Source organism: Typopeltis vanoorti, chromosome 12 (genome assembly GCF_054136105.1).
Source record: "Typopeltis vanoorti isolate ZY-2024b chromosome 12, IOZ_Tvanoo_1.0, whole genome shotgun sequence".
NCBI classification, from domain to species: Eukaryota; Metazoa; Arthropoda; class Arachnida; order Uropygi; family Thelyphonidae; genus Typopeltis; species Typopeltis vanoorti.
The window spans coordinates 51,328,686-51,341,570 of NC_143560.1; the positions used below are offsets into that span (position 1 = coordinate 51,328,686).

Genomic DNA, 12,885 nt, shown 5'->3' on the forward strand with positions numbered 1-12,885 from the left:
ATTTCTCTACTGAGTGTTCCTGGTAAAATTCTTGAGAAATAGCTAAGAAAAATTGTGGAGGAGAAGCTTGAAGAAGAACAAGGAATAATAACAAGAAAGAGCCTGAACAAGCTAAGTTCAGGCCAAACAGAGGTTGTCAGGACCAGATTTTCACTTTAAGACAGTTGAGAAATCATGAGAATATAACAAGAATCTGTATTTAAGTTTTGTAGATCTGGAAAAGGCATATGACAAGGTGCCAAGAGGAGAGCTGTTCAAAATGCTCCAGTCATATGGTGTAAATGGAACATTATAGCAAACAATACATAGCCTATTTGAGTTGTAAATCAACATTTAGAATTGAAAGAGGTACAGGAAGATGGTTTGATGTTAAGTCAGGTGTGTGACAAGGGTGTATTTATCTCCACTGTTATTCATTATCTGTATGAATCACATTATGAAGGAAAGCAGTATTAAACCTGATATCAAAATTGGAGATGTTAATCTCAGCTCTTCGCTTTATGCAGATGATGTTATACTCCTTAATAAATCCAGGACAAGTCTGCAGGATTCCCTGACCAAATTAATTAACTTCTGTAATAAATTAGTTATGAAAATAGGCAAAAACATTGAAAACATCAACTAACTGCATGGATCTGAGATCATGCAGTTGGTTGATGTTGATGCAGTGACTTGATCTGAGATCAAGTAAAATATTTCAGTTGCTTAGGCACAATTTTTAGTGAAGATGGCAAATTAAATTTTGAAATAGACAGCAGAATTAGCAAAGCTGGTATGGTAGGAAGTCAAATGAATAAATTTATATGGAATAAGAGTGAGATTAGTCAAAACATTAAACTAGCTGTATACAAGACAGTATTCAAACCAATTTTAACTTATGGATCTGAGAACAGGTTAGAAATAAAACTCTTGATCAAAGACTGGAGACTGCAGATATGAGTCTGAGAAAGATTAGAGGGACTAAACAGATGGCTTCAGTGGCAATATGATATTAAAAATGAGGCTATTAGGAAGGAACTTGACATTGTTAGCATTCAGGAATGTGTTAGTAGAACTAATCTCAGTTGGTATGGCCACGTCAATAGAATGGCAGAGAGGAAAGATTAGCTAAACAAGTGTTCTTTGCCAGGATGGCAGGAAAAAGACCCAGAAGAAGATCAAGATGGAGATGGATTGATACAGTAAAAAGTGCCTTAGAAGACAGAAATATAAGATCTGATAATATTGGAATGTTGCAGATAACAGGTTTAATTTCATGTTTTAACATTAATTTCTCATTATTTTGATTGCATTGCTTTCTTGAATAGTTTTTCCTAACAAAATTTAGTTTTAAATGGTGTTTATGATTGAAACATTTTGTAGTTTTTTTGTGTTACTTCAGTTATCTACTTTTTTCATTTTAGCATCTTTCTTTCTTAAGAAAGAAAGTTAATCTGTTTTCAGGTTAACTTTTTTAATGTCGTTAGTGTCTTTGCTTGGCTGGTGACCATAGAGCCTTGACTATAGTCACAAGCAGGGTGAAGGTAGTATGATGTTTGGTAACTTCAGTTGTTCAGGCACTTCCATTTAAAAGTTTAAGAGTTAATTCTTTTGTTAATTTTGTTAATTATAATTAATTGGTAAGTAGCATGATGTTGATGTCTAATAATATGGACATCTTTTTATTATAATCAGATCACTCATTAAGTTGTATCAGACTGATGTCAGTTTTTTTGTTTGTTTTTTTTACTAAAATTCATTTTTAGAAAACTTTTTTTTTCCTAGTGGTTTCTAGTCTCATTTTGAGATAATTAGGGAAGGAGATCAGGATATTAAGACAAACTTCGACAAAAATTTTAGAATGGTGCAAATATATACATGTTGGTATAATCAGATTATTATGATGCACTTCAAGAATTTAGGCCTATTATAGCGAAGCCAAAAGAAAGTCCAATATCGATAACCAGGTCTCTTCTTTCTTTCTTTTTTTTTCTGAATGGTGTATATTGAAGGACTTGTTTGGGCCATCTTTCTGTAATACTGCATAGTATACAATAATCAGTATATTAATATGCAAATTATTATATCCATTAAATATGTAGTTACTCCATAAACTTGTGAATATGCTAGTATCTTGACATTTAAGCCACAAACAAAGAGTTGTATATTACTAGTGTAGTAGATATGTTACAATATTATAACCATATAATCAAACATTAGTAGTATCATTTTCATAAATTGATAAAAAACATAGCCTTCTTAGTTTTTCATCAAAATAAACTTTTTCTTTTAGATGGAGTGCCCTCTTTGTAGAGAAAAATGCTCTTCTTCTCAATTGATCTATCTGCAGAATTATTGAAACTCTAAAAATGTAAATTGCATTGTTATCACTAAAGAAAATTAAAATCCCTACAAATAATTTTATATATCATGCTGATTGTTGTTCAGAACTTTTCTTCATTCAAGTATAATGAGGTTCACGAATAGTGTATTTTTAATTATAAACCTTGTATTTTTTACTTGTGATTTCATACTTATTCAAGTCATAATATTCAACAGTAGCAAAAAAAAATGAATGTTTTCATAATCAAATTGATGACATGAAGTACAAATTAGTGAAATTAAAACTTTTGTTTAATAACTTGTTGGACCTCCTTTAGCCGAATTATATCACATATGTGGTTTTGCATAGATTCCACAAGGTTTTGGATTGCATCTATGTCAATAGCATACTAGGCATTTACCAAACAGTTCTTTAACTGGCTTGGATTTGATGGACTTTGCTCCTGCATCTATTTTTATAACATGCCCTATACATTCTCAGTGGGATTCAGATCCAGGTTTGGTGGCCAAGGAAGATGGTTCAGCAAGCATGTCACTGTCATGCTTGCTGAACCACTGCTGAATTACGCTATAGACAGTAGCATTGTCGTCCACAAACCAACCATCACCTGTGGGAGATAAAAAAGTCAACATTGCAGGACTTGATTAACAACAATATTCAGATATTCCTCAGAGGACACCCAACCTTATCAGGGGACATGTTCCATACCGCGACACCATTTCCAGAATCATCAGTACAGAACAAGGAATACCATGTCTCATGTGCCACATGACATTTTTCAAGTCTTCCAGTGTCCAGCCATGGTGTTCCTGCCACCACTGTAGACTAAATTTCTGGTTCTTTGCAGAAATCATTGGTTTCTGTACAGGCATACTACTGCCAATACCGATTCTCTATGTATAGTTCAGTGAGATATAGTTCAGGAACAGCTTCATTAAATGCCTCAGACTGTCTTAGGACAATAGTTATGCCTCTTAGACAAGAAATGTGGGTTATTTTTCCATAAATTAAACACCTGGGATATCTGACCTTTTGAGAAACCAATCAGTTCTGCTGTTTTCAAAATTGTGGCTCCAGCCAGGCAGGCACCCACAATAAGTCCTTTATCAAATTCCAAAAGATCTTTTGGTTTTCCCATTGGGATCAACACTATTGACAATTACTGACCATCGGCATTCTTAAATAGTTGTCTAGAACACGTTGTGATGCTTGTGACTAAGTATTTTGCATAAGTGAGGTTTATGTACATCTGCATGAAGGTTTCTAATTCAGTGGACAGTGTGTGTATTTCAAGATAAAGATAATTGTTGATAGTTTTGCATAGCAGTTGTCATCCTGGATAATTTTTAGAATTGCAGTGATGGCATATTGCATGGACAAGAAAGTATGAAATGCATGAATGGAAGTGGTAAAGGTGTGAAAGAGATGGAAGGTCATTTAAAATAAAAAGTAGGTAATATCAGAGGGGGGGGGGGGAAGTGCAATGAAAATTCCAATGCATATAATAGTACTTCATAATGTGAAATGAGAAATGAGACTTGTTATGAGGGAAGATATGAAAGAGTAGCTGAATGAGGTGAGAAAGAAAAGTAGAAAATGCAAGCCTGTGAGCCTGCTTCCAAGTTATGACATGAGTGAACTTAGATGGAGTGCTACAGGAAAAATTGGGTATAGAATGTTGATGAATAGAATGTTTTTCTGATGATGGTATTGCAGGATGGATTACATTAATGGATTTGTGTTAGGTGCTTGGAGAAATTTTTGTTCAGTGAAAGAGTAAGTGCAGATCATCAGTAAAATTAGGTATGATATGGCTGTCGCATGCGAGTTTGCACATATGCACTAAGGTTTAAGATATTGCTATGACAGAGAGAAACAAATGATGGGATATCGTACACTGACACTAGAGCACAAAGGATTGGTATAGAGAGTGATATTACAAAAATGAAAATCCAGAATTAACATTTAAATTTCAAAATATTATGTTAGTTTAATGAACTAACATAATATTAAAGTAAATACATGCAGTCTGTACATTAAAATAAAAAAATAACCACCTAAAAATAATTGATCACCTTAACTTACAAAGAGGAGAGGAACTCAAGGGATAAACAGATAGCCCACATTAGTCGCCTAAGAGAAGGAGAAAAGTTGGCATAGCTGGTGTGAACTAGTTAGCTTCCTAATTGGACAGAGAACTCATGATGAATAGCTGCGATAAGTTGATACTTTTCTTTTAAAACTTTAAATTAAAGAAATGTAATACAATATATAGTATTTTTTTATATTAATATCTGTGTGGTTGTAACCAGAATGATTGGAATAATCTGTGACATTGAGCAAATGATAATGGTTGTCAATTCATTGTAAGTGTAAAGTTATGCACTTTGGCTGATGAGATTTCCAATGGCATACTATATTGGTAAGATTATGTTACAAGCAATGGATAAGGCTAGGGATCTTGGAGTTATGGTGGATAGGAAATGGAAGTACAACTCAGAGGATAATTGCAATGTTGAAACAAACATTGACATGTTAGGATAAGGAAGTAATTTTTGCCTCTTTATAAGGCCTATATGACTGCACCTGAACTACTGTGCACAGATTGGATCTGGGTTTGGAGGGGATAAAGAACCCGTTGAAAGGCTGCAAAGAAAGGTAATAAAGATGATATTGGGATCATGGAATGTAGATTATGAGGACAGTTGAGAGTGTGGACTGCAGACACTGTTAAACAGAAGAAAGAGTGGTGATATGATAGAGGTCTATAAACTTCTGAAATGGTGTTATATAGGATATTGGTTAATAAAATTTTTCATTATATGGAAGGCAGGAAGAGGACAAGGGGCATCCATGAAAGTTAAGTTTGTGTGTGGTTTAGAAAGGAGTGAGAACTAGATTTTTCTCTCATAGAACAGTGAATGAACAGAACAGTTTGCCTGTTGAAGTGATGAGTGCATGAGTGTGAATAAGTTTAAGAGAAGGTATGACATCTGGTGTGGATAATCTATGGCCTCCCTCGATGAGTCCTATTTCATTTGTACTATTTCAGGTTGTTTGATGTGCTATGTATGATTCCTGTCAGTTCTTTGTGTTCTGTCATCTGTCTCCCTAGAAGTCTCTGATGATGATAATAATAATAATCAGTTTTAAAAGAATAGTACCGACTTATATCAGCTGTCCATTATTAGGTATCTGTCCAATTAGGAAGGTGATTTATTCACACTAGCTGTGCCAGTTATGCTTCCTCTTTCCTTAGGCTGAGTAATGCAATCTGTTTGTAATTGGAGGTGATCAATTGTGAAGCTGACTAAGTGCCAACATTTTCAGGTTATTTTTAATGGTACATACCACACAGATTTAGATCATTATGATGATTTCTCTAGTAAGTAACATAACATTTTGAAAGTTAAATATTAATTTTTCACTTTTTATAATTTTGTACTCTTCTAGGTCACTTCTTTCTTATGTCTCATGTTTGCATTTGTACTAGTTCATGTTGTTTTATGTGCTATGTATGATTCCTGTCAGTTCTTTGTGTTCTGTCATCAATACAATTTCCTACCATTGCTTTTGTTTACTGACCTCAGATTCAATTTTCTCCCCAGACTTATCACTGTTTAGATTATGTTGTCTTGGCTGTAAAATATTGGGTATTTATTAGCCTTCTCCCATTCCCCCAACCCTCTAAGTAGCACTGTGTTGTAAGATTGTGGCAGTTAGAATTTCCTTTGCTAATATATATGGAATTTCTGCTTGATTGTCCTTTTGATTCTAATATTTTTTCTTGTTTTACCTCTTTATCTATACTTAACAGAATTTAATGTTTTCATCTGTATCAGTGTGAATTTGATTTGCATTTCTGTCAGTACAAAAAATATAAAATGAATATCAGTAATGTCTCAGAGTTAAAATCTGAAATTCTTTTATTGAAATAATACAATACTAAATATGAAATTATGAGATGACAAAAGAATCTTCTTTAATCCTTAGCCATTCAATGTTTAAAATACTTCATGGTAAGTAAAGCCGATTGTAAAAAGAAGTATGTTGTTTGGTATGGTAACTATATCATAAAGCATGCCATTGATGAGTGGGTTATAACGTCAAGTTTTCCTGATGCAAAAATTAAAAATATAATGCAAGCAATTCAAAAACAGAAAAGAAAAGTAAACAAGATCATAATTGTAGTAGGCACTAACACCAATAATTTCAGTATGAGAGAGGACATGAAAGGTTTGTTGGAAGTGGTGAGAGTGAGAAAATGAAAATAGTAAGTATATTATCTCAATATGATAAAAAACGAATTAAAAAGAAAGGCTATAATAGCAGAAGATTTGATGCATTGGCTGTGTAGGAGGAATGGATGCAAGTTTTTGGATGTGTGGAGATAGTTTGAAGGAAGATTGGATTTGTATAAGAGGGACAGTCAACACCTGAATGCATTTGGCATCAGGAGTCTTGAAAAATTATTAATTGATATAAGACCTAACACAGAGAGTCAGGGAAACCGAATTCTAATGGGAGGAATTGTTTGAGAATCTGTGTGGAGGAGTAACGTTAGGTAAATGTGTTAATGATGGAAATAGCTGTTATTATGGAAATAATTATGAAGAAAACAATTCTGTGTTTGTCCGGTTTGGGTGATCTATGGCCTCCTATTAAGCATGTGTAACAATGTCTGCACAAGTATGGAACTAGATAAGAACAGAGATCTGCAAGTTGTCGAACTGTGTCATGCAGACCACAGACAAGTGTATACATGTAATTTATTATATCTATACATGAATGCTAGGAGTATCAGAAACAAAGGAGTAGATTTTGTTGCCTCGGTTAATATATTTTGGGACCTCATGTTGTAGGCCAGTGCTTCTTCCCAAACTTATGAATGTAAAGGCCCCTTTGGAAAAATTAAAATATTTCACGGCCCCATCTAAAAAAAAAAAATCGTAATATAGACATATATTATTATAATTTAAAGCGCGAAAAACTTGGTCATTTTAAATGAGTGCAAGATTTTGCATTTGTAAGCTTTTTGGTGCTTCTTATCAATACCATTGAAATGAAACTTATATGAATAAGCATATGTTTACTAATATTCATTAAACGCCAAAATATGCAGGAAGCAAAATTTGTGAACCAACACCAATGTGTGATTTTTTTCCCATTAAAATATAAAAAATAACAAAAAAAAATAAATAATAAAAATTAAATGCATTTCTTTTAAGATAAAAAAAAATCTAATTAGTCTTAAAATATTTTCAATTTGTTATTATTTCACAGCCCCCCTCAACAAAACCAACGGTCCCCAAGTGGGGCTGCAGCCCACAGTTTGGGAAGCACTGCTGTAAAGAACCCAGAGTCTATATAAATTACACACTTTTGGTAAGCGATTTCTTTTATATGCACAAGTGTGAGCTGCATAGCATGTAACTCTGCTGTAAAATTTCTGCAGTCAGGTGGGATCTGCTTGGGGAGTAATGTTAGGAAACAGTAGCACAGCCAACAGCGATCTCTGATCTAGAACCATCAGTATAGATGTTAAGAAATCTATGTGCTGCTCTGTGTACATTGAATAATTGAAGGTGGACAAATGAGGGTGTATGTAGTTGACAGAAGGAAAGGCTGCAGAATGGGATGCAAGCCTGCCACCGAGGAATGCTGTTTTGTTTGGTGCAGGTATGGTCAATGCCAATAGCTTCCATGGTCTCTTTAACGTGCATACCAAAAGGATGAATGGCAGTCTGACATGTAATATTGGATCTCCCCATGTAGGATGATTAGGAAGGAACTTTATTTTTAGGGAATAATTAAGAGACAAATGTTTTTATCAGAGTGATAGAGGGGGTTTTGTTTGATTCAACATAAAGAATTTGAATGGGTGAAAAGCAGCAGTGGCTATTTGGATACCCTGATGGTGGATAGGGTCCAACCACTGGAGCATGCTCTCTATTTGGATCTAGCTTTGAACGTACAAGTACAGTAAATGGGGAGATGAATTTTTGTAAAGAATGTTAGCTTTCTGTCAATGATGAGTCCTAAAAACTTGGCCTTAGTATGATTGGGATAATAGTCTCCCATTCTTAATTTGAGATTGGGGTGGAGGGTATGCTTCTGGCAGACGTGTCCACACATATTTCTACAGATAACCTGAACCCATGACAAAGAGTACATAAAGAAACAGTCGATTACTTGAAGTTATCTTTCAATGATCCTCATATTGTAGTAGTGATGGTCAATTGTGAAATCATTGAATAAAGACAGTTGCCGACTGTGAGAGGTATCTGTTCAGTAATTGAGTTCACTTTAACAGCAAAGAGGGTCAACACTTAAGACAGAGCTTTGATGATATGGCCAAGATAACATGCTTCCCATTCGAACTTGGAAGACATGGCTAAATAGAAAGTTCTTAATAAAAACAGCACAGCAGGTCCTGCTCATGGTCAGAAGGACCATTTCCACTTCTCTCCTTCAGGAATTCCACAAGAGTGATATTCCTGACAGTAGGATCCTCACTGAGTTTTAATTAAGTTTCCTGCAGATGGAAACAAAAAGGCTCATGTTTCTGCAGCAGGTGCTTGATATCAATATTCTGGCAAAACCCATGACAGTTCCATTATAAAAATTTTCCTATTATTTAAGCATCATGGACTTGTCTAATTTTTAGAGTTGAGGACTTACCCTTATTGGGTTTATATTTCTTATTAGATTTGGGAAGTATGGACAACCATTGTCCATCTTCCTCTGGAAAAACATTCAACATATCAGATTGTGTCAGGTTCATTGGATAAGTTCAAGTTACTTTCAGTGGATACTGAAGTATCCATTTTTTCTGTGGGAAGGTCTGGTGGTTTTTGTTTAAGTGATAACCTTGTCATAATTATTTTCACAAGTAGGTTCTCATTGAATGGAAAACCAATTTCAGAATGCATCATACGATTGATGCACAAGCACTTACTGGAGGTAAAATCTAACATGACAATTAAATACCCTACTTTAACATATGTTGGAGGCTTAGGAATATCAAAAATAAGGATGATGTTTCTGATTGGAATCAGGTGATTATCCCACCAATCAGAATGAGCCTTACAGCTGTCACCCACCGATCGTTCAGTTCTGAATATATCTCGTACCAGAGAAGCCTTGTGTTTACCATTCTGAAGAGAATCATCAGGAACATTAAGAAATCCTATTCTGAGATCACTCCTGTACAGAAATGGAGTGTTACATGGGTGTAAGTATTACTGGTATTCTACCCAATGATGATGTTCTGAGTATTTTTTGGAATGTTGTTTCTACGAGGACATCGCCAGAGCATAGTTTCTTAGTTTTGGGAGAACTTGCCAGTCCTAAACCTTTTTGAATGAAAGAGAGTGACATTTTCCCTGTTGGCTTTTCATCTGTTGCATGGATGATTAGAAAAACTGGTACATTTATACTGTCGTCATGTTTTTTGTTTCTTACTTCTGTTAAATCGAAAGGTGTATCAATGGTATCATTATTTGGTTGGGACTTTGTTAGGGCCCCTAAAAAAATTGATGGATTCATGCTCAAGTGGCTTATTTTTGTTCAATGCTAGAACTCCACACCTACCACAGAGCCACACATGGACTATTCAGCAGGCAATGACTGCTCTTGGGAGTGGAATGCTAGGGTTATCCCAGATGCTATATGAGCACCACAGCAAGCCTTGGGTGCTGTCCCCTGACCATGGGGAAGGAGGCGTACTGCAACACCCTCGATTCTTGTAGGCAAGCCAAGCCCACTAGCCGACTGATCATGGCCAAGCCATCCAGGATGCACGTCTTGCCAAAGCAAAGTATTGCAAAACTACCAGGATTCCCTTTTCTGGATGTCCACAAGTTGCACTGCATGACAAACACAAGGTATTAGATCTCAGTGATGGTTGACTGAAAGATAGGTTAGTAAAAAAACGATTCAGGAGAAGTAGAGCAAATAAAAAGAGGAAGAATAAAAGGGAAGTCCCCTCCACTATGAACAGGTTTCCCTCACATTGAGGAGCCAAGCAACAAAACAGTAGGAAAATGAAGCAAATAACAAGATAATGAGAGAGAGAGACAGCATGCTTACATGGAATTTTCCACAGAACAAAATGTGAGATAGAATGGTTAGACAAACATTGTGAATTGGCAGATGGTATGGTATACAGAAGTTAAAGAGAAATCAGAGTACAAAAGAATGAAAGAGAGAGAGAGAATATTATTATTATTACGTAACATCTCCAGGGAGTCTAAAGACTCATTGAGGGAGGGCACCTACTCTACAACTCTCCGCTGACCACAACTACACCATCTACCACCACCACCACTATTTCCAAAGACAATCACAAACATCCATGCCCACAGCAGGATTTGAACCCATAACCTTTTGGCTAGACAGTGGATACACTAACCACTTGGCCAACCAGGCTGGTATGTAATTTTGTATTGTTATTTCATAAGAGAAGTGCTTGAGGAGAGTATAATGAAATCATGTTTCCCTGGGACAAAGATTAAAGTTGTTGCAAGAATGCTAAGTGAAAGGGATCATTATCTTGGCCGATACAGCAAGTAACAAGTGTGGTGTGCATGAAGATATGAAAGAGTTAGTGGCACAAGCAAATAAGAGTGAGAAAGTAAAAATTATGAGGTTTCTTGCCATGGTATAATGGAGGTAAGCTGAGACAAAGATCTATTGTTGGAAGTTTTTCCACTTGGTTATGCTATAAATTAAAGATACCAAGAAATTATATACTTGGTTTAATCCTTTAAGTGTGAGCAAACAAGTTTGCACCTGAACTATTTTTAGGACTGGGACAACTCGTATATAGAAGCTTATAACTTCACATTACTTGCCTTAGTATCCCATAATACAAAGCACATATCCTTACAGGTATATATAATGCTATGCATTATGGGATACTAAGGCAAGTAATGTGAAGTTATAAGCTTCTATATACGAGTTCTGCCGGTCCTGAAAATAGTTCAGGCGCAAACTTGTTTGCTTACACTTGGATAAAGGATTAAACCAAGTATATAATTTCTTGGTATCTTTAATTTACAAAGATCTATGATTACAAGTGAGTCAGTGCACAGAAGGAATGGCATAGGATTTGTGGATGTCTGTTTGATGGACTGAAAAACTTATAAGGTTTGCATTTGAATGAATTCAGAGTTGGATGCACACCACACTTGTTACTTGATGTATGCCAAAATAATGATCCCTTTCACTTAGCAACATCTTGCCCCAGAGAAACATGATTTCATTCTTGGAAGAGTATTGTTCAGTGCAAGTTGAGAAGTGCAGAGCCAGGGAAAGTAGAATGTTTTTTTGTTTTTTTTTGGAAGGGGAAAGTAAGAAGAAAAGGAAGTGTGGGTACAGGTGACCAAGTTATCGGTATTTGGGAAAGTGATCACATGAAGCCAAATGTAGCCAATCAGTTTTCATAATGTTAATTATGGGATCATTGACATAAGGTGTAATGAACATTGTATGTTGAAGGGAATATTGCAGTTTATATATACTAATGCCAGAAGGACTGAGAAGGGTGAGGAGATTTTGGCATTGGTTAGTTCACCTTGGCCAAAAGTTATAGGCATTTATGGTTTTACAAACTGGAGTAGTACAAGCAGATCTGGTTCAGATGGGGCAGGTGTGAAGAGGATCTAGAGGCAAGTGACTAAGATTGTGGCAGGTCTATGTTATGCAGTCTATGTGGTCCATCACCACAGTTGTGTTCTTCTTGTCTGCTTTGGTTATGATAATGTGGTTATGTATGTATGTATCTCTTTTAGAGCAATGATTTCCTTATGTGGGATATATTATTATTATGTAGCTCTAAAAGATGTTTATGATAGGTATTGCATGAACAAGGTTATTATTATGTAGATCTTTTAGAGCTACATAATAATAACCACATCATCATAACCAAAGCAGACAAGGGGAATGCAACTGTGATGATGGATACAACAGAATATAAAAACAAAATGCATACACTTCTACAAGATCAATCAACATACAAAATTATAGATCAAGATCCCACCAACTCACAAAAGAATAAGGTGCATAAATTACTGAAAAAAGTACTTCCTGGCCTAAACAAACTCAAGCCCTTCCATGTCAAGACACCCAGGATATATGGAGTGCCAAAAATTCACAAACAAGTTACACCCTTATGCCCTAATTGTGGATAGTACAAATAGTCCCACATACAAACAATTCTTTCTTCTTTGTCAAAAATTCTGCCCACCTAAAAAGTATTTTAGAAAACCATACCTTAAAAAGTTCAGACATAATGGTGTTTGTATATTTTCCCTCTCCATATAAAATATCCTGCATGTATTGTGAATTTAAATAGTTCAAATATATCAGGGGGAAAAAGTGACTTTAGCAGATCAAATGTTTCAATTGGCGGTACATTTGTGAATAGCGAGGTGATATCAGAAGTACCGCTAATTGAAACCCTTGATCTGCTAAACAGCCACTCTCAAACCAATGCATTGGCTACACTATGTTGACGATGTGCTTGCTATTTGGTCACATGGCCCAGACACACTGGATAC

General features: G+C 35.4%; 1 protein-coding gene across 5 annotated transcripts in view; it reads left to right on the forward strand.

Annotated features, from left to right (window-relative positions):
- The window catches only part of LOC150100785 (peroxisome assembly protein 10-B-like), a 160,684-nt gene extending 158,268 nt beyond the window's left edge, over nucleotides 1–2,416 (forward strand). For all 5 annotated transcript variants that reach the window (XM_090401706.1, XM_090401705.1, XM_090401702.1 and 2 more), the window contains exon 8: nucleotides 2,273–2,416. In XM_090401706.1, the coding sequence (XP_090257832.1) occupies nucleotides 2,273–2,338 (66 nt within the window). In that variant the 3' untranslated portion in view covers nucleotides 2,339–2,416. The remainder of the gene's footprint in view (nucleotides 1–2,272) is intronic.
- The last annotated feature ends 10,469 nt before the right edge of the window (nucleotides 2,417–12,885 follow it).